This window comes from Siphateles boraxobius, unplaced genomic scaffold (genome assembly GCF_051911475.1).
Source record: "Siphateles boraxobius isolate OS27281-9 unplaced genomic scaffold, OSU_SipBor_1 151, whole genome shotgun sequence".
Taxonomy (NCBI): domain Eukaryota; kingdom Metazoa; phylum Chordata; class Actinopteri; order Cypriniformes; family Leuciscidae; genus Siphateles; species Siphateles boraxobius.
Window position 1 is genome coordinate 522501 of NW_027508757.1, and position 22500 is coordinate 545000.

At 40.1% G+C, this 22500-nt stretch overlaps 2 protein-coding genes across 4 annotated transcripts in view; one reads left to right on the top strand and one right to left on the bottom strand.

The window, feature by feature from the left end:
- The window catches only part of LOC143738780 (testican-2), a 55158-nt gene extending 49279 nt beyond the window's left edge, over positions 1 to 5879 (top strand). The window contains exons 7-11 of one of the 2 annotated variants that reach the window (XR_013204026.1): positions 2495 to 2713; positions 3101 to 3163; positions 3781 to 3918; positions 4030 to 4491; positions 4764 to 5879. Coding sequence is in view for 1 of the 2 variants with exons in the window: in XM_077230841.1 (XP_077086956.1) it covers positions 2495 to 2713; positions 3101 to 3163; positions 3781 to 3918; positions 4030 to 4166 (557 nt within the window). In the remaining variant the exon portion in view is untranslated. Of the gene's footprint in view, positions 1 to 2494; positions 2714 to 3100; positions 3164 to 3780; positions 3919 to 4029 lie in introns of both variants that reach the window. The other variant, XM_077230841.1, reaches the window with a different exon arrangement.
- A 2090-nt stretch (positions 5880 to 7969) lies between these two features.
- Positions 7970 to 22500, bottom strand: part of sar1aa (secretion associated, Ras related GTPase 1Aa) — a 16059-nt gene continuing 1528 nt past the window's right edge. Inside the window, exons 2-7 of one of the 2 annotated variants that reach the window (XM_077230846.1) lie at positions 22184 to 22253; positions 17715 to 17834; positions 17562 to 17627; positions 12478 to 12581; positions 10665 to 10796; positions 7970 to 8734 (exon numbers count right to left, since the gene is read on the bottom strand). In XM_077230846.1, coding sequence (XP_077086961.1) covers positions 8615 to 8734; positions 10665 to 10796; positions 12478 to 12581; positions 17562 to 17627; positions 17715 to 17834; positions 22184 to 22241 — 600 coding nt within the window. In that variant the 5' untranslated portion in view covers positions 22242 to 22253 and the 3' untranslated portion in view covers positions 7970 to 8614. The remainder of the gene's footprint in view (positions 8735 to 10664; positions 10797 to 12477; positions 12582 to 17561; positions 17628 to 17714; positions 17835 to 22183; positions 22254 to 22500) is intronic. The other variant, XM_077230847.1, reaches the window with a different exon arrangement.

The following is a 22500-nucleotide window of genomic DNA, read 5'->3' on the forward strand; positions in this document are numbered from 1 at the left end:
TACGCGCAACCCGACATTGACTTTAGACTGGGTTTTTTCTGGTCAGTGGCGCAATTGTTTTATAGAACAGCAAAATAGCATGAGGGAAAGTTTGCGCCGGAACACGCCTCCTCTTTGCGCTGAACCGCCCGGGGAGCGCAAGTTAATTCCCTAGTTTGCCGGCGTGCGTCTGTGGAGGGAAAAGTCAGTCAGAAAATCGTGATTATGCGATCGCTGAATTCAATGCATAATCTGCCAAAGTCCGCATATTCATGCGAGGGACGCATTTTTTCAAATACGCCGCACTTTCGCCGCATAAATTGCCGATTTCCGTGCAGAATATGCAGGGCTTGCATGATTTCATAATCCTCGCATTTTCGTTGCAAAAAAAGTCACATATATCTTAGCAGAAAGTTGAAAAATGTTGCGTTTGCTTCACACGAGAGCAGCCATTTCCCCCTGTTTCCATGGGAACGGTATGAACTGACGCAATTACGCGACGGGATTCAGCTCACAGCTGAAGTTATTGCAGTGGCCAGACAGACTCACGGAGGCGATTGGCATCTCACAACTCGCACTTTATTCCCAAATCAAACTCGTATAACTGTCTGTCACACGTTCTACCGTCACATTGTTACTTAATAAACAAAATAAGATAAAAGAAGTAGCATCAAACAGAAATTACCCGCACACATGGGGTGTTTGATGCGCACGTACAATATAACACTGCAGACAGTTCAACAGGGAGACCGCAGCTCTTAAAGGGGCCACACCTTATTTACACTCGTTACAGTCTGAAATAAAACAAGATGAGAAATTAAATATTCCCAGCACTTTCTATGATGTAGTATGCTTGCTTATCAAAGGAAGTAATAAGAAATGACTCTTTACATTAAGGTAGTAGCCTAGTGAGAACAGGGTGTTGGGGAATCACTTTTTTTCTCTTTTTCATCAAACCGCAGCTTTTGCGAGTTCCCGCAATTTCATCGCATAAAATTGCATAAATATCCCGCATATTCCATCGCATTTTTAAAGAAAACGGGCCGCATAATCAAGGATTTTTGCCCGCAACAATCACAAAAAAAATCCGCGTTTTTCTGGAAGGACTGAAAAGTCCAATTTGCGCGGGTGCAAAATACGAATGATAAATGCGCCGGTGTACAAAGTCAGTTGCGCTGGGTGCAAGATAGGGCCCAAGGTCTCTTCTGTCTCGCTCGCTCGCTCTAGATTTCTGGAGATTTGAACTAATTTGGGGGCATCAGGGAGCCGCTATAAATATGCGGGAGACTCCCGGGACTTCCGGGAGACTTGGGATGTGTGCAATATCAAATTACGGAAAGAACTGAGTTTCACTTTGTAGTATATTCTTGTAGTTTTATTAGGTTTTCAAAGTAACTTGAAAGTAAAGTAATTAGTAATCTGATTACTTTTTACATGCAGTAATCAGTAATGTAATCAAATTACAATTTTAAAGTAGTGGATTACTTTTTTTGAGTAACTTACCCAACACTGCTCTGGACTTAAAGCAGCACTATGCAGTTTTTTTTTAGCTTAACTGAACAGCTTCGGAGTTATTGGAATGGTTATATGTCTCTTTTCGGGTTGAATGGTGGTCGTCTCGCCCCCCATCCCCCCCCCCCCCCCCGGTGGCTGTGAGTGGAAAAACCGCAAAATGGCGGACCGCCGTCAGGAAGTATCGTGTGATTTCAGCTCTCGCGATGTAACGAATTGCTTTACGGCACTGCACACATTACACGCATACACGCCCCCATCCAGGATCCGGCTAGCTATAAGAACAACTATCTTCCCATGGCAAAGCCGGCATATAAGAAACAGGAAGCTAGGAAAGCAATGTCGGAGGAACAGAAAAAGAGGAAACGGCAGATTGACCGAGCGAGGAGTCAGACACGAGTAAACATTGGACCTGCGTTTTCAGAATGGCGAAAAAAAACGAAGAAAGTGCGGTCGGAAGAGTCTAGAAAAAGGAAACGAGAATCTGACAGCGCGAGGAACCGGACAAGAGTCCCACTCGCTCAGGCTTTCACTGTTAAAGTCGATTCCTGCGATTATCATGAGAACAGTGTTCAATATCTCAGGACATAAATAAGCCTACACGTTGTAAATGGTGTAAATGAGCGCAATTTACAAACTATTATGATAAATTGCAATAATCATGTCTAAAAACATCATAACGGACATTGTTATGAAATAATGCGACGTACATGATACACTTTATTGGTGTCATCTGACATTTAGGCTCAGGTAAGCCTAACGCGGTAGGCTACTTTATTATTATAAAGTGCAGAGTCCGTGAGTGCAGAGACGCTCTGCGTGAGTTGTGTTTACGACAGTAACGTTAAATACAAGTACTCTACAGCGACTCTAGGGATCGCTGTTTGACAAAAAACAGAATTCCTGCATAGTGCCGCTTTAACCTTTCATAATGCACTTGTTTTTTAAATGCATCCCAGTGTGCATGAGGCCTTACGTCAGGCTTGACTCGCTGTTCCTGCAGTGTTTGAGCGGGGTCTGGTGGCCGGCTGTAAGGACTCCATCGGCTGGATGTTCTCCAAGCTGGACTCCAGTAACGACCTGTTCCTGGATCAGTCCGAGCTGGCCGCCATAAACCTGGAGAAGTATGAAGTGTGTATCCGGCCGTTCTTTAACTCGTGCGACTCCTACCGAGACGGGAAGGTTTCCACGGCTGAATGGTGTCTGTGTTTCTGGAGAGAGAGTGAGTCCTTCTCATTTATGGTCATTTAAAGGGCTTGTATCATCAGGAATCAAAAAGGTGCAAAACCCCCCCCGAAAAAATAGTAAACAATTCGGTCACTCTTTAGATTAGGGTCCAATTCTCACTATTAACTACAACTTTTGCCTCAATAAACTCTTAATTACTGCTTAATAATAGTTAGTAAGGTAGTTGTTAAGTTTAGGTATTGGGTGATTATATGATAATATATCATGTAGAATAAGGCTTTAATATGTGCTTTATAAGTACTAATATCTTAGTAATATGCATGATAATGAGTAGTTCATTGGACTGTAAACTAAAGTGTGACCTAGAGTTTTGTTCTGTCATTGGTTGGAAATCTTTCATAATTTCACCTGTTTTTCCCAGAACCTCCATGTTTGGCTGAAATCGAGAGGATCCAGATACAGGAGGCGTCTAAGAGGAAACCAGGTGAACACACACACACACACACACACACACACACACACACACACACACACACACACACACACACACACACACACACACACACACACACAGACAGACACACACAAACACACATAAACACAAACACAGACAAACACACACAGACAGACAGACACACAAACACACACACAAACAGACAGACACACACACACACACAAACACACACACAGACAGACAGACACAAACAAACACACACACACACACACACACACACACACACACACACACACACACACCTCGGCTCCTGCATCTGTTCATGTGTGTTTTATAGTTCACCAGATGTGTGTGTGTGTGTGTGTGTGTGTCTGTCTGTTTGTTTGTGTGTGTGTGTGTGTGTGTGTGTGTGTGTGTCTGTCTGTCTGTCTGTGTGTGTGTGTGTATGTGTGTGTGTGTATGTGTGTGTGTGTGTGTGTGTGTGTTTGTTTGTGTCTGTCTGTCTGTGTGTGTGTTTGTGTGTGTGTGTGTGTCTGTCTGTTTGTGTGTGTGTTTGTGTGTCTGTCTGTCTGTCTGTGTGTGTTTGTCTGTGTTTGTGTTTATGTGTGTTTGTGTGTGTCTGTCTGTGTGTGTGTGTGTTTGTGCAGGCATGTACATCCCCAGTTGTGATGAGGACGGCTACTACCGGAAGCTTCAGTGTGACCGAAGCCGAGATGAGTGCTGGTGCGTCGACCCTCAGGGGTCAGAGGTCACTGGGTCACGTATCCATGGAAACCCAGACTGCGGTGAGTGACGGCAGGTTTATCGCTTTCAGGGCTTCCTGTTACGCGGACCGTTCAGTGACTGTGTGTGTGTCTGTGACTGAATGTGTGTATGTGTGTGTGTGTGTGTTGTAGACGAGCTGCTCAGCTCTGGAGATTTCAGCAGTGGCGTCGGCTGGGAGGACGAGGAGGAGAAAGACACGGATGAGAATGAAGAGGAAGAGGAGGAGGAGGAGCCGGGAGAGAGTGATGATGGTGGATACATCTGGTAAAACACCTTCATCGTGTGATCAAACGTGTGGCGTCCGGCACACCGACAAACCACCTGTTTTACACTTCCTGAGTTTGTACATCTAAGTTTGTATTTTAATGTCACTGATTTCACAACTAGTGTGTAAAGAGGCCATATTATGTACTTTTACAAAGTATTGAACAGGTTTTCCTGCTTGAATGTTGATTATTTTCCTCATATTCTCCATGGTTGCGGCTCCTCTCTTCCCAGTCTGTCAGTAACGCTCTGTTTACTTCCTGTCTCTATGAAGCCCCTCCTTCTGAAAAGCACACTGTGCTCTGATTGGTCGGCTGGATCAGTGTGTTGTGATTGGTCGAGCGGTTCGAGTGTGTTTGGGAAATGTCCCGCCCCTTACCATAAATGTCAGTTTAACACACTACTAACTAACTCAACCAGGCCCCGCCCCTTTATTCTGCGCATGAATTATGATAATGAGGAATATTGTGACGTGTTCCCGGAAGAAATTCAAGATACAATGGAGGCGTTTCAGGAGTTCAGAAACACTGACACTGATATAGAGAAGAACTCCGGAAACCTTTTTCATGCTCAAACATCAACATTACACACTAAAGGGAAGTTTAAAAATGTAAAAAGCATAATAGGACCGCTTTAACGCTGACATCCTCATTCACATGACTCATTCACTTGCACTTGAACGTTGTGTGTTGACGTCCACAGATGCATCATCATCAACAGGGTATTATTGTTTATTTGAGGTGATTTATGCAAAATAACTTGTTCCTCATGTTTTATAAACCTCTGGAGATCAAGTTCAACACTCTGTGTACAGAAGTTCATCTGTGTGTGTGTGTGTGTGGCCTGTAAAGATCCCGACACTTCTGTAGATGTCTGCGCGCATTTGATGCATTTATAACACATTATTCTCTAAATTAAGGCTCAGACAGAGAGCTGTGTATTAACATTGAGTTTCTGACGTTTCAAACACAATGTCACCAGATATGGAGCAGATAAAATAGTCTCGAAACTAATTCTCTGAAAATGTGAACTCATAACCTAATTCATATTTACAAAATCTAATTTGCAAAATGCAAATGCACGCAATGCAAAACCTAATTAATAAATACACAAGTATTGTTTCAAGGTTTGTATATGAATAAAGTGCTTTTTTTATTAGGGTTAGGGTTAATTATTAATTAGGGGTAGTTATTAATTTGAATTAGTTTAAGAATGTGTGAATCATATTTTGCAAATGCATACATTTTGAGACTATTTTAGCTTCATTTTGCAAAAGAATGTATGTAGCGAACATATACACAAAAAAACTTTCCAGAAATACAGTATTAGAATTCTTTAAACAGGCCTGTAATGTATTATGACTGACAGCTGCTGCAGTATTGACGGTGTCACACTCGTTTCAGCCTCTGAATCAGAACTGACTCCGGTTTCTTGAATGTACAACTCAAAGCGTGTTTTACATCAATGTGCATTTGATTAACACTGGCTTCTGTTTATTTAGACTTGGACTTTGAATGCGGTTAAAACGAAATGATGTAAATGTTTGAATTGCTTTATTTTTCATATTGCATGATATTCAGAAAACAAAAAGCTCTTTTATTGGCTCTTTCTCTGTGCAATAAGAGTAAAACCGTGATGTCTGATGTTGAGATAGTGGCTCTATGGCTGACGTCGGCTCCTCTGAATCTGTGAAATAAAATGTTGTAAATAATTGAAACGTCTCTCTGATACGTAATCAACTGTGTGCTTGTGTGTGAAAGACATTATTTGATGTAGCCAGACATCTTACGAAACTCCAGAGAAGAAATGTCTCACGATGCAGCCCGTTCATTGACTGAGCTTGACGAAGCCTCTGAAAATCAATATCTGGCAGTGTTGAACTGAATTAATACAGCATTCTCAAAGTCACTGAAAGCACATGCCGTGTTTCTGCTTTATTCAGCGTAAGGTAAAAAATCGAAGATCTTCTGTCATGGGAATATGTGAGAATCAGATCGTTAATGCATCAAAAATAGGCTACTATACATTATTTCCGTTTCATTCATTACACTTGAAATGCAAAGTGCATTGATGGATACTGTATTCCATGCAATGTTGCAGATATTCAATGCATAGAGTAATTTGCAGGATAAACATGCTATAAAGGTGGACTAGTAAAAGTAGTATGTATTTACATTCATGCATTTGGATGATGCTTTTATCCAAAGCAAATGGCATTGCATTGCAGGTTTTTAATTGTATGCATTGAAATATTGAACATGTTTGACTCATGCATTCCCTGGTAATCGACCTCATGAACTGCTTTACACAGACAAGAAGACTTTCAGCATATTGCAGTGCAAGTCTTTCAAACACATTCATATTTAAAGCATCCAGCTACTGCACTACGGTTTTAACCAGTTTAAAACTGTTTTATTAACACCATGAGTCTTTTAAACACACATTTATAGCCAATGTGACTGAACATACACTCTTTATTCTGAAGTGTTTGTCACGATGCTGCTTATTTCTGCATTCAGTCGCTATTTTTACCAGATTTGATAATAAAGCTGTGTTGGAATCACTGTTGGTGTCTTAACACGCGGTGTCTGAATAATCTGTGAGATCTGGAAATCACTGCTGCCCTCTTGTGTTTTGCAATGGAACTTAACACTGCTGATGTTACAGAAAAATACCCTCACAATAAAGCTGCAAAAGCACCAAGTATCAACAGTAGTGCATATGTTGTGCATATATGCATAATTATTTTCCATAAATGCAAGCTTACTGAAATCTACCTCTCAAAATTTCAATTGTGTTGGTGTACATGAGTTATATGAACTGATTTTCTATCATACTTGTAGAAAACCCAGGATTTACAGGTTTATCTCCTCCTGTGACTAATGTTTATAACCTAAAAGTCTACTGTATATGTAGAATTGAGAAACCCTTGTTATTAGCGCCACCGGTGGCCGATAAGTGAAACTGCAGCAGCACTTCCTGCTCGTGCTCGTGAACACGCAACACACACACACACACACGAGACTGTGAGTATATCAGGGTCTTGAATCACGATCAGTGAAGTGCTTTTTCTTTCTTCACTTAGAAGTAAAAAGAAATTGTAAATACCTTTACATTGATATACTTAACGAACGGTGCTGAGAGCGACGGTTATGAGACTATGTGCTGATCTTTCCTCTCAAAAACAAACATACGGTGAGAAAACAGCAGTTCAGAAAGCACCTGATATATTTGTCGACAGATGAAGTAATTCAAATGACACTGTTATGATAGTTTAGTTATAAAAGTATACTAGCGACTGACTATATAACGTTAGATCTCTGGAGCGCTCTAAACGTCACATCCGTTTGATTTTCCGGTAAAAACATCCCGAGTCCTTCACGTAAAAATACGTCTACAGGCTTTCATAGACAACCTAGGGAGTCGGGGAAGGTCTCGGGTTTTAAAGGTTCGTTAAAAGCACATATTGGCCAAAAAGAAGCGATTAATACACTAAAATTCTTACATTTAATTTCTTATTCTAGCTTTAATTGCATTCTGGTTCAGTATTTGTTTTCGCTTTGTTTGGAAATATTTTAACACTTGTTTATATGATTGATTTATGTATTTTAATTTGTAGTGCCATCACAAAGTACTTTCATGGTCCTTATCGGAGCTCGACAGCCCTGGTCATTTTCATTGTATTGAAAATAGCATCTTGAAAATCATACAGGTTTGTACAACATGAGGGTGAGTAAATTATAGATTTGTTTTCTACTAAAGATAATGTGTAAATGATCAAGATATTGAATGACAACTGCAGAAACATTCTTCAAAATATTAATAGTTTATAGATGTTTACAGTCTGTTAGGATGGATTCCTGTACACTCAAGTCAAGGCTATGGACAATAAAAACACATATACTCCATTATACAATATTTACAAATTTGCAAAAAATGATCATGTGTCTCTGCTATAGGCGTTCTCATATCAGACCTTCATCTGATGATCAACAAACACCAACAGCATCTGATATGAACATTATCTACACAAAAGCTGTACAGGAGAATATATTACAATATACTGCACACCTCAAACCACTGATCAGATCAGCTTTTATCATTTTTATGACATCTATAGATGAAAGGATGCTAAATAATACAACAACAATCAGGTATAACAGTGCGGCTCAAAGTTAAAAAACTTAAGAAGCAGCAGGAATGAAATATCACACATGTGCTTGTACTTTAATCATTGTTTAAAAACCAATGGCTTGATTCCACTTTGCATCCACATTCGCAGGCCTTTAATACAGTAACAGCACGTGCTTCTGCGTTTAAAGCTGCAGTGTGTAAAGAAATGACACCCTCCATCTTTAACATGCAGAATTGAGACTAAAACGACAAAACCGACCACTAAAACAAGTCAAACATCTCTTATTGCTGATAATCACAGAGCAGAGTGGTCTGAGATCAGTCGATGTACTGCGAGAGCCATCGGAAACCTTCCCCGTATCCCTGTTTCTTCAACACACTGCACATGAACACCTCCAGCGGCCGCGCGTTCAGATCCCTCAGCGACACGCTGCCCTGCTAACACAACATGCTACATATCAAGCTACATACAAACATGTGGAAGCTTGTTTCCGCCACAGAACAAAAAATAATTGTGACTTTTTATCTCAGAATTGTGTTATAAAGTCAGAATTGCGTGTTATAATCTCTGAATGTCACAATTGTGTGATATAAAGTCGCAATTGCATGATATAAAGTCAGAATTGTGTGATATAAAGTATCATGCATGATAAAGTTGCAATTGCATGATATAAAGTCACAATTGCGTGTTATAAAGTCAGAATTGCTTGTTATAATCTCTGAACGTCGCAATTGTGTGATATAAAGTATCATGCATGATAAAGTTGCAATTGCGTGTTATAAAGTCAGAATTGCAAGATATAAAGTTGCAATTGCGAGATATAAAGTCAGAATTGTGTGATAAGAAGTTGCAATTGTGTTATAAAGTCAGAATTGTGTGATATAAAGTATCATGCATGATAAAGTTGCAATTGCGTGTTATAAAGTCAGAACTGCTTGTTATAATCTCTGAATGTTGCAATTGTGAGATATAAAGTCAGAATTGTGTGATATAAAGTATCATGCATGATAAAGTTGCCATTGCGTGTTATAAAGTCAGAACTGCTTATTATAATCTCTGAATGTTGCAATTGTGAGATATAAAGTCAGAATTGTGTGATATAAAGTCGCAATTGTGTTATAAAGTCAGAATTGCATGATATAAAGTCAGAATTGTGTGTTATAGAGTCAGAATTGCTTGTTATAATCTCTGAATGTCGCAATTGTGTGATATAAAGTTGCAATTACGTGATATAAAGTCAGAATTGTGGGATATAAAGTTGCAATTACGTGATATAAAGTCAGAATTGTTTGATATAAAGTTGCAATTGCGTGATATAAAGTCAGTACTGTGTGATATAAAGTCAGTACTGTGTGATATAAAGTCAGGATTGTGTGACAAAGTCAGAATTGCGTGATATAAAGTTGCAATTACGTGATATAAACTCAGAATTGTGAGATATAAACATCCAATTCTGGGGAAAAGTCGTCTTTTTTTTTAGAATTTGACTTTATAACTCGCTTAAAATAATCTTTTAAAATGTTTTATTCTTTGGTGGAAACAAGCTTTCATGCAGATTCAGTGATTGGACAAAATAATATGAACACCCATTATTATTATTAAAGTGAAAATGCAAACATTGAGATTATCTTATTGATCTGTAGTTTGTATCAGCAGTGTTTAGTTCAAGCCGTGTGTGAAACGGGGGGAAAATGGAGTTATGATCATAAAACCTGGTCAGTTTAATGATCACATGACTGGAATATTATTGAGGGCATTTTTGGAGAGAAGCTTCAGAGGTTGAACCTTGGGTTTTAAGAGAGGCTGATTCTCTGAAGCATCAGATGTTCTGACAGGCAACATTTAACAGTTTTATTAGTTTATTCTAATAATGTTGGAAGCTTGTTTTAGTCTAACCTGCATCATCTGTGATAATCTGATTAAATTAACAGAGAATCACTATCATTAAAGTTGCAGTATTTGATTTCTGAGCAATGGATCAGACCGAGCAACACAATACACTTGTAGCCAATCAGCAGTAATGGGCGTGTCCACACATGAGGGGGGAGGAGTCTGTGTCACATGTGTTTGTGAATTTGGGGGCGGGGCTATCAAGATATGGGTGTGTCCTTTTGTGTTTTTTTCGGTGATTTCAAATATTGTACACAGTTTGAGCTTCATCATCTGCCCTGATCAGTTTAATCACATGACTGGAATATTATTGAGGACATTTTTGGAGAGAAGCTTCTTCAACATCTCTGAAGGAACTGGCAGAGATTGAACCTTGGGTTTTAAGAATTGATATATATATATTTATAACCCAGCCCTACATGTCGCCTTGCTGAATCCTCCATTAGTGTTGTTGGTTTGTGACTGACTGGCACTGACCTTCCCAGTGGTCTGTCCTTCCAGAGAGAACGCCTCTCGTAGCCTCATCTCACTCACGGCCTCGGGTCGGTCGATCTTATTGCCCAACACCAGAACCGGCACGCTGGAGATCGTCTCGTCCGACAGCAGAGCCTGAACACACACACAGACTCAGCTCAAACACTTGTTACACAGCACAAGAGCACGTCAAACTCACGGTCACTGAGAGTGTGGCAAGCCGTTTTAGCTTAAATTGTTAAATTGTTACTAGTAAGAATTGACTTGTAGAGCTCTCTGTATGTCTAATTCTTACAAGTAAAAATGCAATTACGACGAGTAACGCTGGTTACACTTTAAGCTAAAACGGCTTGCCATACTGAGAAGTCTAGAGCGCCTCGGTTAGTTTTAGATTCAACATTCGCAAAATGCCCATTATATGCTCCGTTTCTATCCTCCTTATTCCTGATGATTTTACTGCGTTTTGAATTATGGGCGGCACTTCCGGTTTGGGGAACTTCCATTCAAAAAGGCTGAAGCGAATCATTCAAATCATAAGGTTGACCAACAAATAAAGCTGATCCGTGAGTTTGACTCATTATCTTTCATGTTTTATTTCAGAATAACGTAACACTTGGTATTTTAACGCGACATGTTATAACAAGAATATCTAGGGCAAGAGCTCTTTTCAGTCTCTGCTTTCTTTTCCTCATGATTATTTCCTTTTTTCCTTTTGCATTCCGCTGTAATAGTATGAAAAGGTCAACATATAGTGCACATTTGTGGTCTGTTCATCTGATTTAATTAACGATATATGCCATTAATAATTCACTGGAATGCACAAAGAATCTCTTTTTTTCTCCCTAAATCCTCACGTCTCTTTCCAGGTTTGTTTTCACAGGTAAATACAATTTATTATCTGTCAAAATGACTGAAATCACATTGAAATAGTATCACGCAATGCTTTTCTTAAATTATTATTAATATAAATGCAACGTATGTTACAATACAGATTACAGTGATATTTAACCATCAGATTTTGCTGTGGAAAGATTCACACTTCTGGGGTTCTTCATGGTCTGTTGAAAGTGCCTTGTTGATGCTTTTACACTTTAAAATGTCCTTTTAACGTTCGATGGTTGTAGGATGAGTAGATTAATGTAATGTCATTGTACACAGTTTAAAAAATATATATTATTGCGTCCATAGAGCTAGTCTTTCACTGATTGTTTACAGCTTGACAGAAGTTACACTCATAATTCATGCAAAGCATCATGGGGCGCAGGAATAATGTGGATAGGGTTTCTTTGCATGGCACAAAGTGAAACTTTAAAAAAGGAAACCAACATTCATTAGGCTATACAGCACACTTCTGTCATTTTCAATTGTTTGACTGATTTATAGAGCTAATGAAATTGATATGCAAAGAAAACCTATTCATGCATTTCCAACTCGAGTATGTGATGGAAACTTTTGACATTTCACGAATGTCAAATATATAACTAACTTACGTCAAGTTCCACCTTAAGACCAGTGCGGTTCAGTTAGTTTTATATTTGACAAATGCCTATTATATGCTCCATTTCTATAGGTTTTCTTTGCATGGCACAATGCAAAACTTTTAAAAATGAAACCGACAGAATGTTGAAACACTCAAGGCTTGTTTTGGAGAGTGTTTTCAATTTGACTGATTTATAGGGCTAATGAAATTGATATGAAAAAAGTGATGTGCAAAGAAAACCTATTCATGCATTTCCAAGTTGGTTTGGCTTGAGTGTGTGATGGAAATGTTAATGTCAAAATATAAAACTAACGTGCCCACATTGCGAAGACTTACGTCGAGCTCCACCTTAGATTCAGCGAGCCGCTCGTGATCGGCACAATCCACGAGGAAGACCACAGCGTTCACAGCCGGCAGGTAGTTCTTCCACACTCGCCGTGCTGGAGACGAAGAGAGATTATCAATATATCGACAGGAGACGAAGAGAGATTATCAATATATCGACAGGAGACGAAGAGAGATTATCAATATATCGACAGGAGACGAAGAGAGATTATCAGTATATCGACAGGAGACGAAGAGAGATTATCAATATATCGACAGGAAACGAAGAGAGATTATCAATATATCGACAGGAGACTAAGAGAGATTATCAATATATCGACAGGAGACGAAGAGAGATTATCAATATATCGACAGGAGACGAAGAGAGATTATCAATATATCGACAGGAGACGAAGAGAGATTATCAGTATATCGACAGGAGACGAAGAGAGATTATCAATATATCGACAGGAAACAAAGAGAGATTATCAATATATCGACAGGAGACTAAGAGAGATTATCAATATATCGACAGGAGACGAAGAGAGATTATCAATATATCGACAGGAGACGAAGAGAGATTATCAATATATCGACAGGAGACGAAGAGAGATTATCAGTATATCGACAGGAGACGAAGAGAGATTATCAATATATCGACAGGAAACGAAGAGAGATTATCAATATATCGACAGGAAACGAAGAGAGATTATCAATATATCGACAGGAGACGAAGAGAGATTATCAATATATCGACAGGAAACAAAGAGAGATTATCAATATATCGACAGGAGACGAAGAGAGATTATCAATATATCGACAGGAGACTAAGAGAGATTATCAATATATCGACAGGAGACTAAGAGAGATTATCAATATATCGACAGGAGACTAAGAGAGATTATCAATATATCGACAGGAAACAAAGAGAGATTATCAATATATCGACAGGAGACGAAGAGAGATTATCAATATATCGACAGGAAACAAAGAGAGATTATCAATATATCGACAGGAGACGAAGAGAGATTATCAATATATCGACAGGAGACTAAGAGAGATTATCAATATATCGACAGGAGACTAAGAGAGATTATCAATATATCGACAGGAGACGAAGAGAGATTATCAATATATCGACAGGAAACGAAGAGAGATTATCAATATATCGACAGGAAACGAAGAGAGATTATCAATATATCGACAGGAGACGAAGAGAGATTATCAATATATCGACAGGAAACAAAGAGAGATTATCAATATATCGACAGGAGACGAAGAGAGATTATCAATATATCGACAGGAGACTAAGAGAGATTATCAATATATCGACAGGAGACTAAGAGAGATTATCAATATATCGACAGGAGACGAAGAGAGATTATCAATATATCGACAGGAGACGAAGAGAGATTATCAATATATCGACAGGAGACGAAGAGAGGCACACACTCACAGGCGCACACACTCACAGGGGCACACACTCACAGGCGCACACACTCACAGGCGCACACACTCACAGGGGCACACACTCACAGGCACACACACTCACAGGCACACACACTCACAGACACACACACTCACAGACACACACACTCACAGACACACACACTCACCCTCACAGACAAACAAACACACTCAGAGACAAACACACACACTCAGAGACAGGCACACACAGACACAGACATACACACTCACCCTCACAGACAAACACACACACTCACAGGCGCACACACTCACAGGGGCACACACTCACAGGCACACACACTCACAGACACACACACTCACAGACACACACACTCACAGACACACACACTCACCCTCACAGACAAACAAACACACTCAGAGACAAACACACACACTCAGAGACAGGCACACACAGACACAGACATACACACTCACCCTCACAGACAAACACACACACTCACAGGCGCACACACTCACAGGCGCACACACTCACAGGCGCACACACTCACAGGCGCACACACTCACAGGCGCACACACTCACCCTCACAGACAAACACACACACTCAGAGACAAACACACACACTCAGAGACAAACACACACACTCAGAGACAGGCACACACAGACACAGACACACACACTCACCCTCACAGACAAACACACACACTCACAGGCGCACACACTCACAGGCGCACACACTCACAGGCGCACACACTCACAGGCGCACACACTCACCCTCACAGACAAACACACACACTCAGAGACAAACACACACACTCAGAGACAAACACACACACTCAGAGACAGGCACAGACACTCACAGACACACACACTCACCCTCACAGACAAACACACACACTCAGAGACAAACACACACTCAGAGACAGGCACACACACTCACAGACACACACACTCACCCTCACAGACAAACACACACACTCACAGGCACACACACACACTCACAGGCACACACACTCACAGACACACACACTCACAGGCACACACACTCACAGGCACACACACTCACAGGGACACACACTCACAGGGACACACACTCACAGGGACACACACTCACCCTCACAGACAAACACACACACTCAGAGACAAACACACACACTCAGAGACAAACACACACACTCAGAGACAGGCACAGACACTCACAGACACACACACTCACCCTCACAGACAAACACACACACTCAGAGACAAACACACACACTCACCCTCACAGACAAAGACACACACTCAGAGACAAACACACACACTCAGAGACAGGCACACACACTCACAGACACACACACTCACCCTCACAGACAAACAGACACACTCACAGGCACACACACACTCACAGGCACACACACTCACAGGCACACACACTCACAGGCACACACACTCACAGGCACACACACTCACAGGGACACACACTCACAGGCACACACACTCACAGGCACACACACTCACAGGCACACACACTCACAGGCACACACACAGGCACACACACTCACAGGGACACACACTCACAGGGACACACACTCACAGGCACACACACTCACAGGGACACACACTCACCCTCACAGACAAACACACACACTCACAGGCGCACACACTCACAGGCGCACACACTCACAGGCGCACACACTCACAGGCGCACACACTCACCCTCACAGACAAACACACACACTCAGAGACAAACACACACACTCAGAGACAAACACACACACTCAGAGACAGGCACACACAGACACAGACACACACACTCACCCTCACAGACAAACACACACACTCACAGGCGCACACACTCACAGGCGCACACACTCACAGGCGCACACACTCACAGGCGCACACACTCACCCTCACAGACAAACACACACACTCAGAGACAAACACACACACTCAGAGACAAACACACACACTCAGAGACAGGCACAGACACTCACAGACACACACACTCACCCTCACAGACAAACACACACACTCAGAGACAAACACACACTCAGAGACAGGCACACACACTCACAGACACACACACTCACCCTCACAGACAAACACACACACTCACAGGCACACACACACACTCACAGGCACACACACTCACAGACACACACACTCACAGGCACACACACTCACAGGCACACACACTCACAGGGACACACACTCACAGGGACACACACTCACAGGGACACACACTCACCCTCACAGACAAACACACACACTCAGAGACAAACACACACACTCAGAGACAAACACACACACTCAGAGACAGGCACAGACACTCACAGACACACACACTCACCCTCACAGACAAACACACACACTCAGAGACAAACACACACACTCACCCTCACAGACAAAGACACACACTCAGAGACAAACACACACACTCAGAGACAGGCACACACACTCACAGACACACACACTCACCCTCACAGACAAACAGACACACTCACAGGCACACACACACTCACAGGCACACACACTCACAGGCACACACACTCACAGGCACACACACTCACAGGCACACACACTCACAGGGACACACACTCACAGGCACACACACTCACAGGCACACACACTCACAGGCACACACACTCACAGGCACACACACAGGCACACACACTCACAGGGACACACACTCACAGGGACACACACTCACAGGCACACACACTCACAGGGACACACACTCACCCTCACAGACAAACACACACACTCACAGGCACACACACACACTCACAGGCACACACACACACTCACAGGCACACACACACTCATAGGCACACACACTCACAGGCACACACACTCACAGGGACACACACTCACAGGGACACACACTCACAGGGACACACACTCACAGGCACACACACTCACAGGGACACACACTCACCCTCACAGACAAACACACACTCACAGGCACACACACACTCACAGGCACACACTCACAGACACACACACTCACAGGCACACACACTCACAGGCACACACACTCACAGGCACACACACTCACAGGCACACACACTCACAGGGACACACACTCACAGGCACACACACTCACAGGGACACACACTCACAGGGACACACACTCACAGGCACACACACTCACAGGGACACACACTCACAGGGACACACACTCACAGGGACACACACTCACAGGGACACACACTCACAGGCACACACACTCACAGGGACACACACTCACAGGGACACACACTCACAGGCACACACACTCACAGGCACACACACTCACAGACACACACACTCACAGGCACACACACTCACAGGCACACACACTCACAGGCACACACACTCACAGACACACACACTCACAGGCACACACAATCTGTTTGCCATCAGTTGAAACTTGTCAGAAGATAAATATTACAGGACTGAGTCAGTGCTGTTCAAAGCATTAAGTCATTAAATCAACGCCACTGATCTCTATGAAGTGAAACATCATCTGTAGTGTCACCAGGCGATGCGTTATCGTCAGTCGAGTCGCTAACTAATGGATCCTTATTGTGAAGTGTTACTTTCTCATCTGTGTTTCACAGAACAAGTTAAACCACGCAGAGACATAAAGATGAATAAACGATGACAGATTTAATGATGATAACATCATACTGATTATGGCTCTGACCTTGTACATGACCACCCAGATCAAACGTGGTGAACGTCATTCCCGCAATGGTCAGCTCCTCTGACGCTGGCACAAAACACAAACAGGATCATCAACCGTGAGCAATGCCTGATGGGAATTATTCATGTCACAGTTCTCTTCAGGAACTCTTACTGGGGTGAAGCGTGGGCACATGTTGTCCTAATCTGTCGTCTTTGAGCATGTGCAGAAGAGTCGTTTTCCCAGCGTTGTCCAGCCCAAGAAAAACCAGCTTCCCAGACTTCTTATACAAACCTGCAAAAACATAAAGACTTATAATATATCGATACAGGTGAAACTTGTGCAATAGTTCATTTATTTCAGTAATTCAACTTAGAAGGTGAAACTAATATATTATAGACTCATTACATGCAAAGTGAGATATTTAAAGCCTTTATTTGTTATAATTTTGATGATTGGGGTTTACAGCTTATGAAAACCTCAAATTCAAAATATCAGAAAATGACAATATTGCATGAAATAAAAATAAAAAAAGGATTTTAAATACAGAAATGTCAGCCCTCTGAAAAGTATAATCATGCTTATGTATATAGTTTATACCAGGGCTCCAGACTAACTTTTCCACTGGTTGCACTGGTGCTACCAACTTTCTCAGTTGGTCGCACCAGCATATGATTTGGTCGCACCTTTTTTTTTTCTTTTTTTTTTGCTACATGCCATGGGATTAATCAATGCATGCTGATGAATAGTGGTTTTAATGGACCAAGGCTAGCAAAGGCTTTCTGGGTTGCAGCAGAAATACCTGTAATATATAAATGATCAATGCCAAATTTCATTTTGGACAGTAATTTTAATCTGTAATTTTAAGCATTTTACATTTGAATTATATACAATCTATCTATTTACATTTGAATCATATTCTATCTATCTATCTATCTATCTATTATCATCTTTCTATCTTTTAAAAATCATTAAACATTCAAATGTATGCATTACATTTTAAAAGATTAGAGTATTATAATAAACCGATACAGATTTTTCGTTATCAAAGTTTATAGTTGTAACAAAAAGCAGAAATCTCACACTCCTTACCTTCTGCATTTTATAATAATTTCCTTTTCCTCTGTCGAGCGATCATGAGAGTAATCGCTCGACAGAGGAAAATATAACCGCTGAAAAGATGTAGGAGGAAGGGGCTCTGTGTTTCGTGAGACCATTTTTATCATTTTTATATGCCTTAATTCGTGAATTCGTAATTGGCGCGTTTTTTTTATTTTTTTTTATTAACTTCAATTTCAGAGAAGGGTACAAATCACAAATAAGTAATCAACATATACATAACAATATACAAAAATACAACACATAAAAAGAATACAATACAATTTTGCCAGGGGAAGCTTACGGACCATTACAAAGAGAAAGAAGACCATATGTTGACAGTTTTAATTGCCTTTTTGTTGTTGGAACCAGAAATCAGACTAATATAATGTGCAACTTCGTGGAGAAACAGTACAAAATTAGGGGTTTTAGCGCTAAATTTGGACTTATGAATGTGAAATTTTGCCAAAAGAATTAATAAATTTATAATGAAGTACCTCTTATCTTTAGTTTGAATTTCATAAAAGCAAAACACAACATTCTTCCATAATAAGGCAAAGTCTTTATAAATATGGTCAATTATGAATCTGCTGAAATTTTGCCAAAATGTTCTGGTGTGTGAGCAATACCAAAAGAGATGCAAAACAGTTTCTGGGTGATCTTCACAAAAAGAACATTTTGTATTGATGTCTCTTTTAAATTTAACCATGTAATGATTAGCAGGGTAATATTTGTGAATTATTCTGAAAGATACTTCTTTCACCTTATTTACTATCAAGTATCTGTGAGGAATCATCCAAACCTTTTTCCAGTCAATGCCATTTACAAATCGGTTCCAATAAAATGTAACATTTGGAATAGATACAATTTCTTTCTGAAATAGTGCTCGAACATTCTTATTATTTTGAGGTATTTGGGAAAAACAGACTTTTCCAACTGGTGATTCAGCCACATCAGGGAGGGAGACAGAAGTAAGCGGAAGTCTGCTAGTACACCTAAAAAGCATGATTACGCCTGATGGAATGGCGTCAAATACAATTGCAAATTCTCTTGGCGTAACTGGGATGTTATATGTTGATAAAAATTCACTATAGGAGAAAAGTCGCCCCTCTCCATTAAATAGCTGGTCCACCAGCAGAATCTGATTGACTACCCAATTTTCAAAAAAGAGTGACTTGTTCTTATATAAAATATCTCTGTTATTCCAAATTAGATACCTGTGAGGTGAGAAATTATGCTTATAAATGAGAGACCAAGCTAAAAAGACCTGCTTGTGAAAAGTGGACAGTTTTACAGGGAGTTTGTCCACATTGTAGTTACAGTTCAAAATAAAGCCCAGACCCCCAAATCGAGAGAATATATAGTGGGGAATAAAATTCCAAATCGAGACAGGGTTTTTAAGAAAATTCTTAGCCCAATTAATCTTAAAAGTATTATTTAGAGTATTAAAATCCAAAAAGTTGAGCCCACCAGATTCATAATTATTCATAACAACACTTCTTTTGATATAATGGGTACGATTTTTCCAGATGAAGTCAAAAAGCATTCTATCAATGCCTTTACAAATTTTACTGTCTAGGTGTAAAGAGAGAGCTGCGTATGTAAGCCGGGATATACCTTCAGCCTTGGTAAGCAACACTCTGCCTTTTAGAGATAAATCCCTTTGCAACCACTGGTTCAGTTTGCTCTGAGTTTTTTTAACAATTGGTGAGAAATTTAGTGGGCATCTAACTTTCTGATCTTTAGAGATAATAATACCCAAATACGTAACTTCTTCCTTGATCGGAATGTTGCAAATAGTTTGTGTATTACACTCTTTTAAAGGCAATAGCTCACATTTATTAATATTTAGGCATAGACCAGAGGCCTCTGAAAACTGATCAATTACTTGAATGGCGACAGGTGTAATTGGCGCGTTTCACCATCAGTGTGCAATGCGCGTGACGTCTTCGTTCGTCAATAAATAAACTGCACGTGTCTTGCGGAAGAACATTATAGACGGAACTTCTCTCCGTTAATGTCTATGGCGAGTCACGCAGGCACTGGACTACTCCGCAGCCGAGACGACCCCGGGATAAAATAGTCCGAATATAAACACTTATTATAGCCGTACCGTAGTGATTCAGAATAAGTCAAAAACACGGTTTGTAAAATGGATTCATGATGTAGCCTACTCGTTCATTTTGAACATAAGTTACGGACTGCATCAGCTGATACAACGCGTTCTGTTGCTCAAGCGTCCACTCGCACAAATGCGACCACATAACATTTTAACTCGCACATTCTCAAAAAATGGTCGCAGTCTGGAACCCTGTATATTAATTCACCTTTTAATTTGAATTACTGAAATACATGAAGTTTTGCACGATGTTCTAATTTTTCGAGTTTCATCTGTAAATATACTGTATATACACAGGGCCTATAATAAACACTCGTGTCAAATGTGAGTAAAAATGAGCGTTGGCGAGTTTATGATACGGTGTCACGGCCGTTAACATTTTTATAAATTCTAACAATGCACAAACGCGAAAGTTTTAAGCCTTGCCAATTTAAATATTCAAGTGCAAAAAGACGCGAATACTTAACTTTTACGTCTTCTTGCACTTGAGCAGACAAATTCACACAAATTGATGTAAAAAAAATCGCGAGTATCCTAATAAAAATAGTCGGTTATGTGTTAAGTGAATATAAACAGTTGAGAGTAAACACGTGTGTGTCAGTATCAGTGTATTAGATCAGTGCGTTCACTCTTAAAGTGACAGCAGCCTCATATTCCTGATGTTTTTAATGGTTATCAAAAGAAAAAGAAAAAGCACTTATTGCTCTTGACTGAATAACTTTTACTACTTTAATAAGGGTTGATTAATAAGGATGTTTAATTTATACAGTGAAGAATATGCAGTGTTATTTTACATTTGCTTACTTTATTAAACTTCTGTACCTGTAAACTACTGCTAAACCTGATAAACAGGTTTGTATCTTTGTTATATTGTATTTATTTGTGATTTTGCTTGTAATTTGATTATTTGTTCTTATTTTATTATTAATTTTAACACTTTAATGTATATCAATTAGGCTAGTATATTTAGCTGTGAAATCGAAATTTGAATAGAGAATTGGGAATTTTCACTGGTATCAAAAATTTTTGTGTCATAACTCCCTGTTTTTGCAAAACATTTTCATGGCTGGTTAAAAATATTTATGCCCGGTAAATTTGGAAAAATCTGGAAAAAAGTTTGTTTTTTAGGCCCTGTGTGTGTGTGTGTGTGTGTGTGTGTGTGTGTGTGTGTGTGTGTGTGTGTGTGTGTGTGTGTGTCTGTGTGTGTGTGTGTGTACATTATACATCAGCTTTATTGCTCTATTGAATAATATTGCCAAAAAAGATGCAGGCAAAGTTAAATAGTCATGTGACCGATGAGCAGAAGTGACTTCTTTTGAACATATAAAAATAATCTTTTGAACATATAAAAATAATCTTTTGAACACTAGTACTGTATATATAACAGTCAGATCTAATGCACTTTTCAGACAAACTTTCATCTCACCTAAAAACTGCAGCACTCCACTAAACCCTCTGTAGATCCAGTCAAATATAAATGACATTGCAGATGTTTCCTAACAAAAACAAAGGGGAAATGTTAATAAATTGTTACAAACCCATTCATCTAAATTCATAACATTCATTTTCACATGGTACTACTGTTCTGTTACTTTACTGACCATGTTTTCGACATTCAGGGCACAAGAATAAAGGCACCATAATAATATTAGCATGTTCTTCCACATGTATCAAAGTGCATGTAAATAATACTATGGTAAAGAAATTCAGTACCATGGCATCATCCTGATCATTTACCTGAAT